Source organism: Canis lupus, chromosome 1 (assembly GCF_011100685.1).
Source record: "Canis lupus familiaris isolate Mischka breed German Shepherd chromosome 1, alternate assembly UU_Cfam_GSD_1.0, whole genome shotgun sequence".
Taxonomy (NCBI): domain Eukaryota; kingdom Metazoa; phylum Chordata; class Mammalia; order Carnivora; family Canidae; genus Canis; species Canis lupus.
Genome location: NC_049222.1, coordinates 8,319,468 through 8,343,654, shown reverse-complemented (window position 1 = coordinate 8,343,654; position 24,187 = coordinate 8,319,468). Strand labels below are relative to the sequence as shown.

At 37.4% G+C, this 24,187-nt stretch overlaps 1 protein-coding gene across 1 annotated transcript in view; it reads right to left on the bottom strand.

Moving 5' to 3' along the window:
- RTTN (rotatin) overlaps nucleotides 1-24,187 on the bottom strand; it is a 142,896-nt gene that overhangs the window by 1,510 nt on the left and 117,199 nt on the right. Inside the window, 8 exon segments of the mRNA XM_038525811.1 lie at nucleotides 130-199; nucleotides 1,315-1,418; nucleotides 6,319-6,586; nucleotides 9,714-9,916; nucleotides 12,112-12,238; nucleotides 15,895-15,972; nucleotides 17,385-17,482; nucleotides 18,441-18,546. Coding sequence (XP_038381739.1) covers nucleotides 130-199; nucleotides 1,315-1,418; nucleotides 6,319-6,586; nucleotides 9,714-9,916; nucleotides 12,112-12,238; nucleotides 15,895-15,972; nucleotides 17,385-17,482; nucleotides 18,441-18,546 — 1,054 coding nt within the window.

The following is a 24,187-nucleotide window of genomic DNA, read 5'->3' as shown; positions in this document are numbered from 1 at the left end:
AAAATGCTCCTCAAACATCAGCGTAGAAAACTGTCATCTTGCTGTGAACTATCCAAACAATTCATTAATCAGAGAATTCACTTAACAGCTTCCAAGTTGAACTATAATCTCTTTCATAATAAAACTTACTTTTCTTTGCTAAGGAATATGCTTCATCCACTCTTCTTTTTATGGATGGGTTTTTCAAAGTCATTTTTGCCTGCAGGTAACATAAAACAATCCATTAATTAGATTTATTCCCATATGCTAAGGCTCAGGATACTACGATACTAATGCTGCCACTGCTGACCACAGCACTAAGCACAACATTTATAAAGTACAATAATGGAGCCTGGGAACTATCTATGAGTGCACCCCACTGAACTGTCGCCGACATCCTTCCCTCTCCAACTCATTTCTTTCTCTGCCCTTCCCTTTACCCCTTCTCCCCAAACTCAAGCCTTAAAGGAAGACTCAGTCTTGGTTTCAATATTTAATATTCTCTCAAACCCCCAATTTCAGATGAATTATATCAAACGTACAATTGGTTAATAAATATTCACTAAGTGGCTGCAAAGTGTCAAATCCTGTGCTAAGCCCTAGGGATACGAGGTGAAAGTGACAGCACTGACTCTTTCCTCGTGTGCACTGTCGCCAGCTAGCAGAGAGAATAAGCCGCACAGACAAGGGACAAAATGCCGAGAGTATTCGGTATTTTTTTCGGCATTCAGGGATGGTGTCTATCCTAATAGTGTCTAACATTTGGGTCACTATTTAATTGCTAGGTACACAAGGGCATTTCTCTCAGGAATGAGGTGTCTGCAAAGAAAGAAAAGCCTAAAGGTCAGAGAGAGCAAGTGCACGTCCGCACCTGTCAATCGTCCCCTTGGGACTGGCCCTGGGCTGCAGCCTTACAAGAACCAAGGTTTCTCAAAACTCAGAAATGGCGCACACTAGAGAAAGAGGAATCACACAGCTGGATAAAACCTCACTATCTGGTTTTATTTCAGGATGCATTTTTCCTTAATACATCTTTTAGCAGAAACAATCTATACAAACATTAAACCAATGTCAAATCAATTTATATCAACAGGGAAAATTCGCCCAAAAGAGACACACTTCTGAAATGAGAGATCCTGTTAATTAAATGAAAAGTATTTCTACTGATGGCTCACTAATTGTATAAATGCATAAGGCAACAAGGTCTTTGAGTTCATGGTTTTTTTTGTTGTTGTTGTTGTTTTTTCTCTTGCTGATACTCTTCTGTCGTCCCTGGCTACATTCTCAGAGGCTTGGTGTTTGCCCCCGGCTATAACAACAACTTTAAAAACTGACCTTTTGATAATTGTGAATCAGAGCCCAAAGTGCAGCTGCTCCAATCCTCTGAACGTTTTGATTCTCGCTTTCCAGACAGGCAGCTAGCACACTAATGACTTTTTCTAATAATAAACACATTAGAAAAAAAAGTTCAGTCCCAGATATTACAATGTATTCTGTTCTTGGGCTAATCAGATACTCCCTTCTCCCTATCAGAATACATACAAAGTTGGTATCAGTAGACTATGGCAAAAACAATCTTGTATAGCATGTGTGGGAGGACAACCTCAAAACAAATTATTTTCATGACAAGCATAGAATACTCAGGAAAGCTGTGGCAGTATAATTTTTTTGGCCCTAATTCAACAAAGGCACATTCATTTAAACAACGATAGTGCAGAAGTAAATAATTATACAAAGAGTTGTATAAATGAGCTGTTCAATTATAGCTCACATTTTGGTGTGCAGGCAAACAGATTTGTTCTTATGATAAATTATAAAGACTATTAAAAGAACATCAACTGCATGGGTTACTATATAAAACAGTAATCAAGAAATATGAAATTAGTTAAGCCCTTTAAAAAAGGAGTAAACATTTTAGAGAAATGTTTCTGTGTATGTATATACGTCAGAGGAAAAAGTGATTTAAAGGCATATTCAACACTCAAGGTACGTCCCCTTTTTGCAAAGCTAGCCAGAGTATGAAATCAAGACTTATAAATTACCTGCAGCAGCCTACTCATTTTAAGTGAAGATGCAGAGAAGTCCAGTCCTAAGGAAACTGTCAGGGTATTTCAGACCAACATATGAACCTATCTTATTACTTATTTTTATATACCATTAAATTGCATCAAATCATTTTTCCTCTAAAATGTATGTTTAAAAACATGTAGCATTCTGAAGGGTTGTTATTGGGAACTCTGAATAACCACTCTCCACTCTACTGTGGATGCATCTAAATAAACTGTAACCCAGTTGAGGGCAAAGTGTGTGTCTACTCACTGGTGAATATTCCAACCATCAGGCCAATTTATTTTAGGGGCTCAATTAATACTAGTTTATGAAAGAGTCCATAATTAAAGCAACAAAAATGCTGTTTAGGTAATTCTACTTAGTTGTCAAAGAAATCTTAAGGAATTTTACATCTTTTATAGAGAAGAAAAAAAGCTGCTCCACAAAGTATCTTCTGTATAGTGAGGGACAAGTGTAGAAGGTACATATGGGTTCTGAACTTCCCTGCCAACTGGGCCCTACTCCTTACCACCTTCTCTGTATTTCCTAGCCTCCCTTGCTTTCCCTGTGCCATAACTAGTCCATACCAAGACTTATCTGATGAAATTCACTATGTGAAGTTATAGGTGGCACCTGGTACTCTTAGGGTACATCATGAAATGAGAGGGTAGTTTCCTTTGTATCCCTGAGTATCATCAAGTGATGTTTTTATATATATGAGAACATAAAACCCATATTCTAAGTAAGTTTATAATAACTCCTTCTACCAGTTACTATTTCTTAAGCATATTTAATAAAGTACATATACAGATCAATTAATGTGGTGTCCCCAATGATGCAACGAATTTAAAAAAAATACATTTCATTGTGAAATATAACATGCATACAAAAAAGGCACATTAAACATTTTTAAGTTTAAATTATAGGTATAAAATAAACACACCCCCCCCCCACATATATATAACCTCAAGAGAATGGGTAACAGTAAAATGTAACTAGTAAGTAGGAAATGATGAGTTTTAAATACTTATTACCTTTCTTCTTAATAGAATTGATTTAGTTACAAATTTAGGAATATCATATTGCTAGCCTGAAATCAGCTATCCTAAGAGTAATTTACACCATGAAAATCAACAAATGCTACAAACCAGAGCTGAATTAATGGTAAAGCTGAAAGAGGTTTGTTTTACGACTACATTTTGCATAAAGGTGAGAACTAGTTTTAACAGTATTAGATTTAACAAATTAGATTTAATGACAATAAATTTATTGGGAAAAAGAGCTGACGGGGATGTAATTTCATCTGTCAAATCATGATTGAACTGCAAATACAGACTGTCTAGAGATACAAGAGTTCAGCAAAGTTCTCCCATGTTTGGTACCTATATATTTATAGAATTTGTTTGGTTATTTTAAATCTTTCAATTTTTCACTTTCCTGTCTCCTGCAAACATTTCCAAGCTTGTCACTTACTTATCTAAATATGGTATATTAAATTTATCTTTAAATCTGTTTTTTATAATTCTAATATCTAAGCCTGGGCAGATAAGTTGATGTATTTCCCCCTGCTGGTTCTTACTCATGTTGCCATGTTTCCTTCCTGATGAGCTTGGTCACATTTAACAATACATTAATACTTTTGAAAAATCGTGAAGGTTCTCTGAGGCTTAGTATGCACTTGTCCTCTACCCATCAGGGGCAGCCTGGCTCTGCTAAGCACCCAGGGGCACTGTCAATCGAGGTTCTGCTCAAACCAAGGTCATAAGTCACTTGGGCCATACATCTCTGGGCTACAGTGCTGTGAGGGGCAGTAGGTGGTGCCCATTCCTCACATTTGTTTTTCTTTTCTTTATAATCACCTGAATAAGGGTTGGGGAACCAATATAATTTTGATTCATCCTTCTCCTAAGGCTAGTTCTTTGGAGTTCCCTATAAATACAGACAACATGGCCTATAAACTCCCCATCTTGGACACTCCTGACTGTTGTTTCCTGACTCCTCAGCATGTCTAAACAAAAGCCAAGTGTACAATGTTGGCAAATGTCCTTGAAACAAAAAATACATATTTCATATACATATTTTGTGTTTCTCTAGGCATGAACTTCCAGTCACAATTGGGCCTGGGAGTTTCCCACTATTTTCTCAGTTCTTTGTTTTTTTTTTTTTTAAAGGTGATTTCTGATATATTTATAGCATAAATAATATAAATAATAATATAAATAAATTTATATTTTTTAGCATATTTTTGTTGTTCTCAGAGAAGACCTTGCCTGACATTACATTACCAGGAATACTCTAGCTCTATTCCTAACAGTAAGGTCAAACCCCACAACCCACCCCATCTCTGACCATCAAAACCAGAGGTTTGGGCACTAATGATCAGTTTTGCAGTCTTACCTGGTAGATTTTAAACTAGCTGACTCTGCTAAGCCCTCCCTCTGGACCCCAAGTGAAAATGGGAGGGCAGTGCCTATGACGTGCTTCAAAGGTTCATACAAAAACTGCCCAGTTGCTGCCTCTTATCCTGCCTTGATGGCCCCTAATCGCATGTCTCTGGGGCTGAGAAAGCTCTTTTTTACCAAAAATTTGTCCAACTGCTTTAAGCTCAGGAAGAAGAGAGAGCACTGCTATTACAAAGAAACACTAAAAATAAATCCAGAGGGAAAACGTAGACTTTTCATTGCATTCCCTAAAGCCCATTCTTTCTCTAACTCTCTCAATAATAAAGTTGCAGTGAGTAGTCCTCAAAGAAAAAACTTCTTCTGAGAAAGATGAGTAACTAATAGGTGATAGCAGGTCTGGGAACAGATACCTCACATATGCTATCTCATTGCCCTATAAGGCAGGGCCTATCATTATCCTCACTCTACCCCATGGCAGCTGGCACAGCGTCAGTAGAGGAGCTATAGAAAAGCAGAGCTCAGATCCACTGTTCATTTTGCTAAGTTAAAAGCTGACTGAGCTTCTAAAATCTTTCCCAGTATTTCCAACAATTCCATAATTACCAGGAAAAGAGAATCACCACTGCATACATAGCAGGACATATGCAGAATCATTGTCACTCACTTAGAAAACTCCATGTGCCATAGAAAAACACCTCTAAGAAAAGATTAAGTAAAGAACATGAAAGGAAAACAGAATTAATCTATCTGCAGCATCTACCACATACCATAAGTGGTACTAGGCATTTCATGTGTGTTTATAAACTGATGTCTACCAAAACCAAGAAAGGAAGGGATTATTTTACAGACGAAGAAACTGGACCCGGGGAAGCTGTCTCAGGTGATACTGGAGTGAGCATCCAACACCAGGTGTATGGAGGTCTAGATCCCACCTCTTTTTTTTTTCCCTCCAATAAAAAACAATGCAATGTAACCTTATAATAAAACTTGCTCCCTATAAAATTCACAGTCTCCTCACAGAAACGGCACATGGTTGCAAAAACAGAGCTTTCCATTTCTCTCCTTCTGCTTCAAAATTTTTCCGAATCCTCACCTCCATCTGTCCTATATCTCAGAGAATGACGTCTCTGTAAGGCTAATTTCACCATGTGGTCTTGGGTTCTGAATTCTCCTGCCTGCTTAGGAGCTCTCTCCCAGTCACCAAATACTCATGGGATGCTCACTAGTGATAGGCACAATTCCAGACGCTACAGATAAACATGAAGAAAAGAGATGAAAACCTCTTGACCTTGTAAGAGCTAATGTCCTAGTGTGCACAGACTCGGAATAAACAGATACATGCCAAAAACATACAGTATCTCAACTGGTGGTAACAATATGGAGAAAAATAAAACAGGCAGATGGATTGGTGAGTGAGAAGGAAGTAGAGGGGGCAGGAAGGGGATGTGGGGACTTTCATGCTGACAGGTTGGTCTGGAAAGGCTTCATTGACACAGCAGCTGCTCAGAGACCTAGAGGAGCAAGGGGAGAGAGACAGGAGAAGTCGGGGTGAGGCCACACAGCACCGCCGCCATGCTCCTCCTCCCTGCTACCTCCTGGATCCTGTGCAGCCACCAGGGGCAAGATCTGTGAACCCTGAGAAGGTTCCTGGTCCCTGGAGGGCTGGAGCCACATCTGGTTCATCTCTGAGGAGAGGATCCACCTAATTCATTCCAACAGCCTCTGCTTCCAACAGTGCCTTGAACACAGTGGTATTTAATAAATACCTGACAAATTATTTATAAAACAATTTTAGGTTTTTATCTGAATGGAATACTCTAGGAATGACCACATGTACAGGTGGATGTGTGTGTACGTGTGTGGTGTATACTGTGTGGTGTATACTCACCATTAGCCAGGATCTTGGGCTTATTGGCAGGACTGAAGCAAATATTATGAAAGATAAGAAGAGGTATATAAGGGCTGCTCTTATGCTTATATTTGCTCATCTCTGTAAGTAAGTCTAGACAGCCATCCAGCCTCAGGATCATTTGTTGCCCGTCTTCTCCAAATGATATATTCAGGAGTAACTTCAACCAAAGAATGGTCAGATTACTGAGATGTTTATTTCCTCCTTTTGGCAATGTTAGAGATAGAAAGTTCTGTAAGAAGTTACTCTGTGGGAAAATAGAGAGAATATTATTTTCTTCTTGAATCTTTTCATTATTTTCCTTGTCCCTTGGAGACCAATTAACTAGCATTCTGCTCTTCTTTTCTGCAACCTTAATTCATCCTTTCTCCTAACAACTACCCTCCAAATACTCCATCTATATTGTTTCCAGGTATAAGTGAAAAAGTTCAGAAGAACAAAATCATGCTCCAATTTTAATTCTTACTAATTCTTTCCTGATGATGGATAAAGTAACTACATATAGTCAACTCTTAATTATTTTTGGGTGGATAGTTCAGTTTGGGGATTATTTCAGGCCTCCTGAGTTTTCTCTTTCTGTCTGCCTTCTGGCAATTTTGCTCCTCATTAAAAGCTATCCTATGGGGAGGAAAAAGAAACAAAACCCAAATCAGTCTTGGATACCAGTTAACAACGCTAGTACGACTGAAAAGATCTGAATCTTTATAGCTACAAGCGTTCTTAAAAATAACACAATCTATGTGTACATCTTATATTCACTTTACCCGAGCTGCTTAACTTCGCAGATGACTTCTCGTGGCTACATGCCATTCTAGTACACTTACAGACGAATATCAAACATTTCAGTTAGATAGAAATGTGATCACTTAACTTTCATAACTGTCCAGATTCTCTCTCCTCTCTTTCCTACTTAGTAATCTATTATGGCCTATTTCCTGGGTTCCTTGCATCTAAATCAAGATGTTGGTTTGAATCTGTAAGGTAAATTTAACACTTTTATGTGAAACGACTCTAAGTCTAAAAATGAAATGATATGGAAGTGCTAACTCACAATCTTATACACCTGAAACTAATATTAACTTGTATATGTTAACTAACTGGAATTTAAATAAGAACTTAAAAAATAAAATACAAGAATGAAATGAGCTATAGAAATATTAGCAATATAACCCAAGCAACAAGCAAACTATAAAACTACATGCTCAGTTTGCACTGTCCTTGCCATTACTAACATCTACTTCTCATCGTTCCGTCCAAATTAATGCTTTCTAGCTTTGTCCCGTGCCTCTCCCACTCAGCTAGATCCTGCCATGATACTGGAGATTTGGGCTGACGCTAGTGATAAAATACATGGCAGTGCCTTCAATTATAAATAAGCTATGGGCATTCCTTCTTTTTGCTGGAGCTAAAGATGTTTGTAGATGATTTCCTATACTGGACATGGTAGAGAGAAACAAGACCTTTGTACTGGCTACAGTTTCTAATGCTCAGGGATGAGTAATGGAGAGGTCCAACTGTAGTGACCAGGGCTCATTAGGACAAAGCAGCAGGGGAAGCTCAGGGGTTGCCTAATTAGAGCAGAGTAAAAACAACTTGACTGAGCTAGCTGTACCTGAAACAGAGTCCAGTGAAATATACATCAAAATATGCATGAACACACAGTACCAGAACCACAGACTGAGAGTGGAAGACACCTTCAAGATTATGTTGTTCAACCTGGGAAATTTACAAATGAAGCTTAAGGAGAGAAGGCCTCCAGCTCAAAGTCACATGTCAGACCTGGGATTAGCACTCATCTGGGAGTTCCCATTCTACTTCACCCATGTGCTCTACAGGGAAGGGGCAGGAAGCACTACCCCCAGTCTGTGCTCTCACACACCTCCAAGGACGGTTCAGTAGAACTTCAGAACTCCAATCCTATGCCAGTAAATAAACAGCCAATTCTGCTGGGAGTAATGGACCTCTGATTTGCACCTTTTGCCAATGTATACAGTGTGAGTACTCCCACCATGGTTGATTTCAAGGTGGCACCGTGATGTCAACTAGGTCACAAAATTCCTAAAAATCAGCAATGACACTCATAGCTAGCCTGACTTAGCTCCAACACACCACTGAAAAGACTGTTTCTTACCTAGAGACTGCAATCGATGTGGGGTTTTGTAGGGTGGGTGGGAAGCTGACACAATAGAGGAAAAGGAGACTGAATTCTTATGAATACTGTCAACTTTCATAATTTGTCTTGGCCTCCATATAAGAGAAACAGAAACACTCAAAGTACTAGGTACTAGTAAACAACAGATAATGCGATCATATTTACATCTTAAAGGATCTTCCAAATTATGGATTATGTTCATACATATCTAAATATAATCTCACTGAACATGTGTATTAGAATTTAACTCATTCAATCCTTTGTAAACTACTCTAGATTAAAATCAGTGATAGGAAGTCAAGTTTTGGCACTGGAGTTCCAGAGGACTGATAACATTGCCTCTTATGTCATAAAGAAGTTACGTCTCAGGGCACCCGGGCAGCTCAGTGGGTTAAGCATCTGACTTTGGCTCAGGTCATGATCCCAGGATTCTGGGATCCAGCCCCAGTCAGGCTCCCTGCTCAGCAGGGAGTCTGTTTTTCCTTCTTCCTCTGCCCGCCCCCCACTGTCTCAAATAAATAAATAAAATCTTAAAAAAAAAAAAACAAAAAAGAAGAAGAAGTTAGGCCTAAGTGGGGAGAGGCAGCTGTGATTTCACACACCGTTTTGACAATGCAAATTGAATGGAAATGGTTACTGTTCAATTTGGTCTACATAAAGACTAATACATTACTTTTATGATCTCAAATAAATGTAAGACAGCTGTCTTTCTAAATCCCTCATTTTTGAGGAAGATAAAATATAATCCAAAAGCTAAGAAGATAAACGAAAAGGAAATGGAATGATCATTCTCTAGCTTGTCACTTTTCATGTGTTATCTATCAACTGGCTTTAAACAAAGTGAACTTCTTAATCCTTTTACAATCTTTTAAAATACAATGCCTTGAAATCATAATAATTTAATTTTTAGAAATTAAGTTCTAGATTTTTTACACATGTTCTCCATTAGAAGTATTATTTTACTTTTTTTTTTTTTTTTTTTCAAGCTATAAAGGTGACTCCTGGGTGGCTCAGTGGGTTAAGAGTCTGACTCTTGATTTTGGCTCATGGCATGATCTCAGGGTCCTGAGATGCAGCCCAGCATCAGGCTCTGCACTCAGCACGGAGTCTGCTTGAGAGTCTCTTGCTCTCCTGCCCCTCCTCTAATTCTCACACCCACTGTCTAAGATAAATAAATAAATCTTAAAAAAAAAAAGTTATGAAGGAGAGATTAAGTACTCACTTTCTGAATTACTCCTTTACAGTCATGAGATAAGGCCAGGTTTGAAAGAAACATAAAAACCATCTGCTGAACTGCAGTGTTCTCAAGAGGCATCTGGGAAGCCAACTTCAGGATACACCCCATCAGAGAGGTGCTGGGGGCTCCTCTATACGCAGCTTGAGCTGGATATTGTCCGTAACTTGACCAACAAAGAGAACTGCAACCTTAAAAAACAAAACAAGCAAACAAACAAAAAACCAGCCTTTTACAATGTCTTCTTAGTTTCATTATTTAGTTAAAAAAAAAAAATGAAAAACAAAATCTAAGCCATGAAGCATATCTGTCCATCAATGACTTATCCACTACCTATGAACTGCAAATCAGCACTAAAGGCTAGTGCTGAAGTCTCATTTAGTTTCATGGATCTGCCATCTTCACCAAGGGTCTAATGATCTCAATAGGGCATTTTAAAATGCTAAGTTTATTTTTTTAAAGACTAGAATATGCATAAGAAGTTTTTAAATAGTTCCTTAAAAAGACATCTAAATAAAGACTTGTGTAGAAGAACAGAATTTTGGAAATGGGAGGTAACTTGATCTAATGCCTTCATTTTATGGAAGGGGAAAAAAAAGAGGGATGAAATGATCCCAGGGTGTGGGCCCAGAACAAATGGTACCAGCCAAGTACTCTAAATAAAGGCATAGAACTCAGAAAAGCCAGCAACTTGCTCAGAGTGACACAGCTCATAAGCAGCAAGAACCAGCAGTGGCGTAAATTGGTTTTCCAGCATTCAGTGTTTTCTCAGTAAATTAAACAACCATATGGGATTTATCATGGGAGTAAAATAATCATAGAAGAATTAGAAATTCATTTTACTGTATTGTAACATAAATCTAAAATATAATTAACTTGTGAAAGTCCATGTGAGGAGGCCAGCCTAAGTATAACTAGATCAGAATCAAATACATTCTGTAAAATAAAGTCACAGAAGGCAAGGAAACACAAATAAATATAGTGATCTTTCCTGTATTCATACTATATACAGTGTCCAAATAGCAAGGTTTCTATCAAATCTACTAAATGGTGCAGTTTTGCTTGAAAACAAACCAGGTAGGAAAATAAAGTTTCTTCCTCGATTTAGTTACCTAACCACAATCTCAGACTTACATCAATTTGAAGTATAAGAGTAACACAGACTACAGCTTCAAGAGATTTAAAATATGTTTCTTTTGCTCAATGTTTAGCAGCTGATTTTGTCCCTCCTGACTTCCCTAACCCTAAGCTAAGGAGTGAAGGATGGGACAGAAGCATAGAGCACAGATGCAGCACTGGACAGACAGCTCTACTGCACTGATCATGCCGTCAGGAGGTGGTGAGCCGGAGGATGCAGCCAGAGGAGACCATCCAAACAGAAGAACAAGACAGTTAGTGACAGAATGGAGACAAGGAAATTCTGTGCTGTGGTGTATACTCCATACACCACAGTGAAAGTGCAGGAGTTCAGAACCTGAAGGTCTGCCTACACCATCAGTTTCTGCTGGTGAGACAACCAGGGTGGACTCCAGGAATGGACAGACCAGAGCTGGGGTGGAGGCCCATGTCTATTGCGGAATCGATCGGTGCCTATCATGGTAATGACTAGAAGGACTCTGAATTGTTTTGAGTTCCAGTCCTTTCTCTGCATATCATTCAAAATTTGGAGAACCCAGTTGCTGAGCTGCTGAATGGTGGCTAGAAGTAAGAACGCACACTTGCTGACAAGATCTTATATGTATAACTCAGTTTTTAAGGGGAAGTGAATACTGTCAGCAATTCTATTTTACCTCCAAGGTGGACACGCTTTCCCTCAGTTCAAACAGCTACTTCACACACCTCCTCTTCTCTTCTCAAATCACCTCCACCCTCGCCTTTGCTCACTCTTAGCTGCTGGCCTCTAACAATGTGTGTGGCCCTTAGTGGCTTCTCAATAAAACCGCTGTTAAAGGAATGGAAAGAGGTGTCCCAATGACATCAGTTATCACAAGGTAGACTGTATCCAGAGCTACCTTTTATCATGCCAGCTCTTACTCTAGAATCTATAAAAGTTTTAACCTTTAAGGTCTTATATCATAAGGTTTTTAAGGTCTTATATCATAATTTTTACTCTCTCAATTTTCCTATTAAATTTTCCTATTGCCATATAAGCAGGCAAGTTTCTCCCTCTCTATTCCCTGAGCTAATGACTCTTCCTATCTCAACAAACACATGCTGAAGTATCTTATAATACCTTTGAGAAAGCTTCGCTCTAACCAACATACACTCCAAAGTAGAAGAAATGATTCAAAATATATATTTGATTTTCCAGTCCACTTTAAACAACATTATATAAAATTAGTATTTTAGTGATATTACTGAAAGGCAGTGCTGGGGATCTATTTACCATTTGGAAAATTTGCAGTATAGACACAAAGTAGCTGCAGAGCAATTTGCATCAATGAATCATCCATCAAAAGCCAAGGCCAGAGAGAGTGCAAGACAGGAACAAGATGAGATTCAAGAGCCGCTTCCTGTTGTGAAAAGGAAATATGGACAGTATTAGTCTGAATATATGAAAATATAAAATTAAAATCAAGTAAAAAAAAACAAATCAAGTTACCAACATAAGGAGACAGAAACTGAATTCATCTTTGTTCTGATTAGTACAAGCTGGCATTACAATTTCTGCAGACAGATTCAGCACCTTGCCCAGGACTGCTGGGACCATGAGTCCAGCCAGTCTCAGGAAGTCCCTTCAACACTCACATGGCCACAGTATACAACTTAGGTAAGAAATGCTACAAAAACAGCTTCTGAACATGTAAATTAAGCAAGACAGTGATATCTCACTATACTGAATAAATTCTTATAAATACTCCAGTATGGTTAAGAAATGGGATTTTCTGGTTAAGTAAACATACTGAACAGTTTCAAGTTTGCCCTCCACCTTCTCTCTTCTCTGTGTGTATATGTGTGTGTGTGTCTGGTAAGTGTGGACAGATCAGAAGTAGATTACGGTTTGTAAATAATTTGAATATAGTAAAATTTATTTAGAATAATATATTAAACCAATAAATTCTTAAGTAATTCATAGTCTTTATTACAAAGACTATGTATTTATACATACTAACTGTTTTCAGTAAATGAAGCAATTGTTTAAGTGAACAGGAATTACTAGGTAACTTATAGACCTATATGCACACACATGGGTATTTATATAAATACACGCATCCTATACAATTTTACGCAGCATCAATGGCAGAAGACAGTGAGATGTTATTCCTAGTGTTCAACCCTCTCCATTATCTTTGACATCATTCCCAATGTTATTCATCCCACTTTCCATAAGCCTGGAAGAGAGCCCTATGATTACTGAGAAAACAGAAACAAGTAGGTCTAAGCTCTTTCTCTACTCTGCAGTTCTGTTCACCTAGTTTATCTGTGTCTCCAACCACTCATTGTTCCTGCCCAGAAAAAGGAATAGGTGTTCCTCTTTTGTTGGAGGTCAGGAAGTCCAACTGTGTTCTGAAACACAGCCTACCCCCTCCTCAGGGAGCTTCATCCATCAATTAGTTCTGTTCTTCCGGTCTCTTTAACAGCAAATCCCCAAGTTGCTCACTTCTACTTATGTTCAAGCAGTTTATAAGTGAGGAGAAACAAACATACAGACTAACTTCTTATAATGCTATATGTCCTAAATTATCAATGCTGCTTTTCATGATCAATCTTCTAGAAAGAGTACTCTTACTACCATCACATCCCATCTCTTCTTGAATCTTCAACTCACTTCAATGTATTTTCTGTCCTAATGGTGCTAACAAGACCACCATGGCACCTGTTAAAGGTCTGCTTTTTCTTTATTTCCACATACCATCTGGACCCCAGGATATCTTCAAATCCTTTCCGGCACTCCTTTCCCAGCTAGAATCTGCCTTCTCTTATAGTTTCCACAGATATTTTCATATACAGCCTTTTGGGGAATTTCAACAGTTTACACTGGTAATTCCTAATATCCTCAAACTGTATCACCACTCAGAACCCCGGAGCCCTGTAATCTACTGACTACCAGCCATCTTCCCCTCGGGATGTCCCAAAGACCCTTCACATTAACGTGTGTAAACCTAAACATTACGCTCTCTCAAGCCTACACTCTGCTCTATCATGTGCACCTGCATTAAAGTAGAGCCTGGAAATCATTCTACATTTCTCTTTTCTCCTCAGTATCTCCCTATCCTCCTTCGCTTCTCCACCTGCCCCAGCTGCGGTCTCATCATCTCCCACCTATCCTTTACCTCTAACCTTGCCCAATTCTATTTACCTCACAGCTATCACCATCTTCCCAGTATGGAAACTCTTTAATGTCCCACGTGTATGCTGGTGTAAGGGAGGCATGCATGACTTGCTGAATTACCATAAGAGTACCAAATGATTAGTACTGGGAGCATCTGATACTCCACAGGTAAGTTGGAACAGGAAAAGAAATTAAGAATCTTTACCCCATAGGACTGTATTTATACTCAAGAGTAATCTAAGTACTCTTCAAATTTATTCCTTATTAAACAACTTGGAAATGTAAAAATGCTTTGCCTTAGTGAGAAATTACACTTTCATAGATCGCTAATGTGACACAAATGTGAACACTGTATTTATAACCAGTACTAGCTAGCATCTCATAAATCTCTATGAGCAGATCCTACCTGGAAAGTGTTCCAGGGTATTCCCAGTGTAAGGTGTCATGGATTAATATCAACTGCATCCAGTCACAAGCACACTATGTAGCATAAGGGATCACAAATTTAGTAAATGACACCTCCATTTTGAGTAAAAACTTCATACATTGGGAATTTTAGTAAAATTGATAAACATTTAATTCCCATCAAATTGTTTTGAAATGTAAATTGCTAGTAACACATCATGAACAAATTAACACAGCCTAAGGAGTATGTTCAAAATGTTCATTTTCTAGAAATGTTTTTTCCAATTTCATCACAAGTAAAAGCAAAAAAAAAAAGAACTTTTTTAAAAAGGAAGCTCCTATAATTTATCTTTCTCTTATTCATTTTCCACAGTATTTCTGTGTGAAAGCTAGTGCTTCAAAAGTGTTGTATCACCATGACAAAGCAAATCAAAGAGCTCAAGACACTGTATCTTATATAACAGTTACTAACACAGTATTTTAAATAACAGCATCAATGGGGCGCCTGGTGGCTGAGTCAGTTGAACAGCCAGCTCTTGATTTTGGCTCAGGTCATGATCTCAGGGTTCTGGGATAGCACCCTATGTCGGGCTCCCTGCTCAGCAGGGAGTCTGCTTGAGATTCTTTCCCTATGCCCTTCCCCCTGCTCACGTACGTACGTTCTCCCTCTCTCCCAGAATGAATAAATAAATCTTTTTAAAAATTATAAGTAAATGAATGAATGAATGACAGCATCAATGCTCACAGACACAACAAAACACCTCAGTACTTCCCAGGCAAAGGGGCGGAGTCAAGGGGCAGAATAAGCCGGCACAGCAAGAGGTGAAAAGCCTCCCAAGGTGAACAGGACCATGCTCAGTGACAGCAGTAAGCATTTTCTACCCAAACAGGAGACACTCTTTTTTCCTTATGGATACACTTATTTCCTAGACGCTGCTTGACAACGGACTTTGAAAGAACTCTGCTTTATAAGATGTACCACTTAACTCCATCTTAGTAAAAAACACAACTAAAATGTGTAACCATAGAGAAAGAAGCTCAAGTTTGCTTTAGCTGCCTGAAGTTTCAGGGATAAAGTTAAAATGCTGATATAAACAAGAAATGCCATCAATGTTAAAGAATAACAAGATGCATCCATTTCTATGAATTAACAATGACTTTACGGACCAATCAGCTATGCATCAAAAAAAATCTGAAGAGTTTTTCATGCTTCCTTCTATATTATCTCATATAAAAATTACTGTTTTGTTTTTTTTTTAAAGATTTCATTTATTTATTCATGAGAGACACACAGAGAGAGAGGCAGAGACACAGGCAGAGGGAGAAGCAGGCTCCATGCAGAGAGCCCGATGTGGGACTTGATCCAGCGACTCCAGGATCATGCCCTGGGTCAAAGGCAGGTTGCCAAACCGCTGAGCCATCCAGGGATCCCCTAAAAATTAGTTTAATGCCAGCATTACTATCAAAATTTTGAAGCATCGTTTTACTTACTTTACACTCTTCATTTTGATAAAGACAGTTTCTTAGAAGCTGCATGGCAATGCTTAACTCTTTAATAAAACCATCCTCCTGTTTAAACAAAAAGCAGTTTAAAAATCTGAACACAATGGCATATTCAACTTTAAAAAAAAAAGATTTTATTTATTTATTCATGAGAGACACACAATGAGAGAGGCAGAGACACAGGCTGAGGGAGAAGCAGGGTCCACACAGGGGGCCCGACGCGGGACTCGATCCTGGGTCTCCAGGACCACATCCTGGGCCAAAGGCAGTGCTAAATTGCCGAGCCACCAGGGCTGCCCATATTCAACTTTTTATATAAAGTAATTCCTTCTCCTTTGAGTCACATTACAATGCAGGTATGCTCTCGTGGCACCTGACCACCATAACTCTGAGGGGACTGACAAGCTAATGATCTCTAAAAGATGACCATATCTCAAGAAGCACATCCGCTACGAAAAAGCTATTTCTGTTCTATCAAGCATGGAGGAACTGAGATATATAATAGGCTCCATGTTTCATCTCAATAAAGTGAAGCAGGTACTGACTGGTTTTCAATCATATCAGGTGTTGGCTGACTTTCTCAATGATGAAGTAAAGAACCTTTGCCTAGAGAAGAAAAGGAAAAAGAAGAAAAGAAACTAACAAACATGTAACCCCCTGCATCAAGAAAATTATTAAATAAGATGTTTTCTTGGTTTCTTATAAAACACAACAAAAGTTATTACATAGGTCACTGCTATAATGGCCTTAGCTATATACATATTTACGTATATTTATAAGTTTATATACATATGCATTCATCTTCTCAATAAGCCTGTATGGCAGACTATTTTTTTAAACATTATTATCATCAGTACTATATAAAAATGGTGTTATCTTGAGCTTACATAAGCATGCATTTTGAACATGAGTCCAGTAAACTCAATGCTAGAAAGAGACATTCAAAAGTCATAGAAGGAATAAACAGAGATTAGGAATACCAGCTCTACAACCACCCAGATACAGAGCAACTACTGGCTTTATCAGTTCCTAGCTGTATGACTGTGTTGGCCTGCGTGTTCATGAGATAACAAATATGACATACTTAGAGAACAGTTCCTTGGCACATAGAAAAGCTTAGTATGTTATATCTCATTCCTAGTGCACCCATGCTTGCTTTGAGAAAATATCTTCTTTTGTAGTATAAACAATTTATCTGGTGAAATATACACACTCCAAAATGTTTACAGTAACAAAAACATGTAATACGTAAACCTCATTTTAAGATCTTTAAATGAAACTTAAGTCATATATACACACACAAGCCCAAGCCCAAAGCTGCTAATGTAGAAATCCTATTAATTTATCTAACTATATCTCCCTTCTAAATCAGATACACATTTCTACCAAATATGATGTCATGTATAAGCACAGGAAACTGGAGTGATGGTCTCCATGTCACTCCTTCATCCATCCAGATATCTGGAATTCACAGTTACCTGTTTCTTTAGGGTTGCTTTCCCAGGCCTAAGAGAATCTAGGTTCAGCTGGGCATTAATGTGCTTCATCTGCTCCATGCAGCTGTCTATTAGATCAGCTGAAAGATAAAATCCAAAATAATCAAAAGGATATTCCATTCCCAAATAAGTTGAAACCATATATAACAAAGTCTCCAAAAAATAATGTGTGTATTTCTGACCAACTTCATTTTGCTATTTTCAGTGGGAGATTAACAGATCAGAGAAAAGAGAACTAAAATGTTTAACAATTTCAATGTTTTCAATTTAGTATGATACTCCCCAAATCTACTTTATGTTCTGAGGCATGCATAATATGCTTTAATAGCAAATCACAATTGAAATTACCAGACTTGATGTTGATGTTATTCTCTTTAACTCTTAGACCTGTGTTCCCCCAGTTACAGACAAGAAGTCACAACATTCTGGAAGGGAAATTTATGTGAAAATATAGGATCATCTAACACCGTTGTTACTACTATCAAGACTGTGTGGTTTTTTTTTTCAAGTATGCAATATGTGCTTGTGGTTACAAATATTTAAGTATTATGAAACTGAGTGATGTGATACTTTTTAAAGTTTTCCTAATAGGCGTACCTGGGTGGCTCAGTCAGTTAAGCATTCTACTCTTGATTTCGGCTCAGGTCATGATCTCAGGGTCCTAGGATCCAGCCCTGCGACAGGCTCCCTGCTCAGCATGGAAATCTGCTTCTCCCTCTACCTCTTCTCCTCCCCTCAGTCATGCGCTCCCTCTTTGTCTCTCAAATAAATAAGTAAAATCTTTTTAAAAAAAAAAAAGCTTCCCTAATATTTATATAGTCTCTAGATTAAGAATCATTACTCAAAAAGTAATCTACATATGTTATCTTTTTATTTTAAAAGTTATGCATATTTACTATGTTTCTGTATGAGAAAAACTTTTTAATCACTGAGATTATAAGTTCTTTACATTTTGATTCCAAAGAAAATTAAAATTAATAAGCAGTAAAATATATGACCTGACAATATGCCATAAAAGTTGATGTGTCACATGGTTACCTTTCAAAGCCTGTCTCTGTGCTCTTCTACTGACAGCCAGAAGTGACATCAGTGTATTTGCAGCAACTCTTTTCAGGACATCTTTGGAGGATTTTCCTTCATAGCACTGCAAAGAATATATATCAAACTGCCTTGAAGAAAAACTTAATCTGGAGCAAAACCGTTGTGAATAAAAGATGTAGTCTTTTTAAAAGGTATTGCTAGGTTTCAACTACTCCATGAAATTCACTGGAACTTGATAAATCATTAAGATTTGAGATTGAGAATGCTCTGTGTGAAAAGGACTGTAGAAGAAATTTACAGTATGGAAAAGGCAACAATCATTCTCAAAGGCTCATCATGTAAAGCAAAAACTGTGCTCTTACTCAAATTCACCAGGGAATGTACATATATCTACGTAACTTACTAAAAAGGGCCCTCAGAGAACTGAATAGAACTGCCATCAAATTCCTTCTATCTTCTTCTTGAGACACATCCCCATCCCTTGACTTCCACCAATATACCCATTTCTCAGGGGATGTGGTTCTTTCTAGCTTGCATTTCTACAGTAACATATATCTGTCATATTACGTTTTTCAAAAAAAATATTATTAATTTTGTTGACTTACTTAACTTTAACAAAATCACTTGTAATTTTGAAAATACTAACATTTTGGTATGTTTCTTTTATACATTTGATATTTACAAGTTAAAAAAATTTTCATAATCAAAAATTTCAAATATGTGCAAGAGTGAAGGAAACAGAATAACATTCTCTTTTTAAAAATTTTTGGTTGAACTATTTCAATACTAGATATCATATAATATCATATTCTAATATATATGCCCATAAAGCCATTATCATGCTTAACGTATTTAATAATTTATCTTGGTATCAACCTAATATCCAGTCCAAATTCAGATTTTCTCTTTTGTCTCAAAAATGTCTCCTCACAGTTGGTTTATTGGAATCAGCACTTAATAAAGCTGTATCTATATATCTCCTAAATCTAGAGCACTTGCCATCCCTCACACCTCTCAACCCACCCAACAGAGTTTTTCATTTTGTTCCCTCATGCTGTTGAGTTGTTGAATAAACCAGATCAGTCATCCTACAGAATGTCCCACATCCTGGGTTTGTGTGGTTGCTTCCTTGTGATGATTTGAAGGTGTATTCTCTGCTCTGTATTTCTCATTTACTGGGTGCTGTAGCTCTAAAGGCTTAAGTACATTCATGTGAAATCTTTTGTGATAAGATTCTCACGTGTATATACATATGAAGTTTAATTACAATTTCAAAGGGTTCATAAATTCCAGTGTAAGAACTAGAAACACCTCATATGACTTATAAATATTAGATATAATTCATAGTTATAATTTTTCCTTCTACTAGTAATTCTCAATGATCCAGTTTTATAATATCATCATTAAAATTAAGTTCAAAATAATAAAATTTTACATAAAACACAGTATATCATACACAGATGCAACTTCACTATTCCTGACTGGCCTACACTTGGCAGTGTAACACTGGAGGAGCCTGCAGAATTGGGGGCCCTTCCAGCCCCATCACCAGGGGCAGTGTGATTTCACCTTAAATATCTCACTCGGGCTGCTGCCTCTAACCAGGCAGGTAACCTATTTAGCCAATGAGTTAGATACTACATGTCTGGGCCCAGGGATGCTTGATAAAGATCATGCTAATGTGACCATGAAGAAGGTGGGGGGAAAAGGCAGAAAATTATTTAGGATAATGAATATGTTTGGAGCATAGTCTATAATTATAGTTAATTATGAGCATCCTAATTTGCCTATAAACTTAATCTTCACCACTAACAAGAAAATCACTCTCATATACATACCCTTATTGAAACTGCATGCATTAATGTTTTGAGAAAAACTAAAATGATCTCACTAAAATATATTACTCATCTATTCTCTGCAGCAATGAGGCAGAAAAAAGAGGTCAGAGTTCTAAGGAAACAGTTGTACACACAAATGTGTCTTTTATTCCCTCATGAAATCTCACCGAAATGATAGAAACGGGATTAAACATCAAGACAGACAGACAAACACACTCACTCAGTGATTCACATGACAAGTCTGGGAAACTAGAAAGCACATGGGTGAACAACAAATGCATTAGCAGGCTTGAGAACCCAGAATATCACCCCTATCCATACAATGAATTGCAAAGAGCTGAGGAAATTTAGCACCAGGTACCCCTGGAAGTGAGAACAAAGGAGAATTGTTTGAAAAGTCTCTGAAAAGCAGTTTGAGGACCAAGTTTTCCCTGCCACCCACAAATCTCTGCACAGACAAGTCATTCTTCCTCCCCCTACCCCTTGCAAGATCCTGGAAATTTAGTCTCTGGAGAGGATAAATTAGAAAGGTTCTAAATTGGCAAATATGAGGCATATTTGTGGTGGGGGTATTACACTGAAAACAGGAAGGATTAAGTGACATGTGCAAATCGACTTCTAAGACCCCAGCTCTCTTCCTCCTACTTTGTGGCAAAACACTTGGCAGTTGGATTTTCATTCCAGGCAGGAGATGAGAATATTCTTCTCTAGAGATTTTGACAAGATCAAGAAGGCAGGGTACAAAGGGCTGTGCCCAAATCCCCTTACACCATACCACTTGTAGTGGACAGGCTCCACTCAGATGTGCAGGGCTTTCCATCTAACTTAAGTCTCCCAGTTTCAAATGCAGCAGACAACCAAGATTACCAGATACGTGAGAAAAGCTCTAACCAGAAAAAAGAAACCAAAATAAAGAGTAGAAAAAACAAAGAAAAGAGAAATTATGTAAGAAGAAGAAAACTTAAGTTTATTAAGTTCTGACATGTTTGAATACAGTGAGAGGACATCTGATTGCTGGCAAAGTGCACGAAACTTATTAGTAATAATAGAAAATCAGCAAATTTAAAAATAATACAACAGTTACCTCTAAGGAAAAAGGAAGTTGGGCAGGCAGAGAAAGAGGGACACTGTCTGCAGCACAGTTCAAAAGTGTGCAGTATTTTCAGACTTACCACCATACATGCCTTATCTCTAGTCCCCGTGAAGATACAGGAAAGCAGGAAACAAGAAGAAAGCCCACTATGGCCAGGTAGGTGGGTGGAGCCTGGAAAGGGAACTGAAGTCTCATTTTCCAAAGCAGCAAGTCAACAGATAATGTTTAAGATAGAGAAATACAAGCATGCTATTTAGAGACATGGAAGGGAAGCATAAAACAATCAGCTAAAAGAGGTATGAGTAGTTGTCTCTAAGACGGAAATAAAGGAAAAAGGCAGAAATCTTCTAGTTGGGTACAAAACTTATAAACCTGTTTGGCGCTCTAAAATGAATACATAGAAAAACTGATATGAAAGCCAAAAACTAAAAACAAACAAAAAAGAAATAAACAGGATTAACATCTAGTAAATCTTCATACTTTTCAACCACAGGTCAGAGTAGAGGATTTGATTTCTACCATTTTCCACATAGTGCTTATTACAGGCTGAGAAGTTGTTTTGAGCATCTATCTGTGCACAGAGTAGGAGCATATGGCTCAGAGTGAGACGCCTGGGAGCAAGAAGGCAGAGGCTAAGATCCCATGTCAGATAGTTGGACGTGACAGACAACAAGCTACTACTGGGTGATGCAGATACACGAAAGAGGAAAAATAAATCAAGAGGATATAGAGCAAAAAACATCATGTTTTTTCATCAACTACAGGAAGAAAGAAAATCAGGACTTAATGTAATTTATTTAAATTTTATGCTCTTTTTAGATCTATTCCCTTCTATACATTAAGTGATCTAGGTATTCTAGTTCAAGACTCTGCTTTCTTTCCAAAAGGCACTGATATAAAGAATAAGTTTTTTAAATTACCGTGAACATTCACTGTCACAGCAGTATCTCAAATAGATAAGCCTTCTCTCCAAAAGATTTACTCTTGAACTTCACCATTCACTAATCTCTAGTACAAAACCTATCTCCTAAAATGTGAAATAAGAGGTTGTTTGCTTCCATTACTATCCTTAAATATCAGACTAAATATAAAGAGCAAAATTAAATCAACATCTCAATTATGAGCAAAATTTATTATTACTGAAAGTTTTTACTACTCTTATTACTTACATGTATTTGCAAATGAAATATATTTTCCCACTAGGGAAGGCAAAATCTCCATTAAGTCAAATGTGTTCAATATGTTATGGTCAAAAGAGAAATATCATAAGACATATATGTCAAAAGACAGAATAGTTTCTAAGAGAATATTCAAACCCTCAAACCTCCTCAAAATGGAATTATGAAAAATAAACTTGCACATAATTTAAGATATAAATACCAAATGCACACTTTCACCATGTACCCACTATGGGAGAGAGTTTGGTAAAGCAGCCACTTAAAAGATTCTCTGTCAAGACATTTTAATTGAAGTTACAACATAACAATCTATTAGGAGGATAGAGAGTTTTAGAGCTAGCTTATATAAATTTAATACAACCCTCTCATTTTACATTTGCATTTTAAGAACTGAAACACAAGAGGTTAAATGACATGCTTAATTAAGGCCACACGTCTAATATTTTTGAGTAAGGTTTTACAGAGAATTGAAATAAATCTTTGAAGGTCATCAATTTTAGTATATTATTTCTTCTGACCATTTAAAGACTGTATATTTTACTTTCCTTTGTATAAAATCTGGCACAATGCACAGCCTACACACATGTATATTAAGAAATGTATGTAATTTATTATTATATATTGCTGTTTCATGTATTTGAATAACATTTTAACTCACATATCATATTTATATAGGGCAGAGTAAAGAAAACATAGTGTTTATAGTTTAATAAAGCTCATTAATAAATGTCCCATCTCACGTGAGGCATACATTTTCTCCTAAGTATGTCACAGGGATACTTCCCTTATTTATTTATTTATTTATTTATTTATTTATTTATTTATTTATTTATTTATTTATTTTTGTCTTAAACTTGCTTGTGCCCTTCTAACAAATATTATATATTTATATTCTACTGTTTATGTGAATGAGAAGAGTATGAATTATTAGGAAAACCAGTTTATATAATTGGTTAAAATAGCCATATCCACACAATACCTTGTATCTTTTATAATTTGGAGGAAATGGAGAGGAAAATTGGCTAGTCATTAGGAAAATCATTGAAATACCCTGTGGCTCTAGAATACCTCATTTTCTTTGGCCAGGAAGGTAACAGCAAAAGATAATATAACTTTTATAATGAATAATATTACAAAATATTAAGGAAAAATAAGGAGCAGGGTAAATTTAGTAAACTCTTGCAGCACAGAACTTTTCCTATATATGTTTATTTTAATCTGATGCATCAACCAACATGAATTTTTATTTGTCACAAGCCTAATCATGATTCCTTGAAACAGCATGACCATAAAGTGAAAGAAAACAGCTAAGAAATAAAATAGCTTTCGTTTGGCCTGGATAGAGGTCTTTAAATTTCACCTGGTCCAGGAGGACCCACAGTCATGTGAGTCAAGGCTCCCAGAGCTAGTGGGCATTCCTGGCCTGGGCAAAGGAGAGGGGAAGAAAAGGACGCAGGGGCAACCTGGGTGGCTCAGCGGTTTAGCACTGCCTTTAGCCCAGGGCGTGATCCTGGAGACCTGGGATGGAGTCCCACTTCAGGCTCCCTGCATAAAGCCTGCTTCTCCCTCTGCCTGTGTCTCTGCCTTTCTCTCTCTCTCTCTCTCTCTCTCTCTCTGTCTCTCTCATGAATAAAT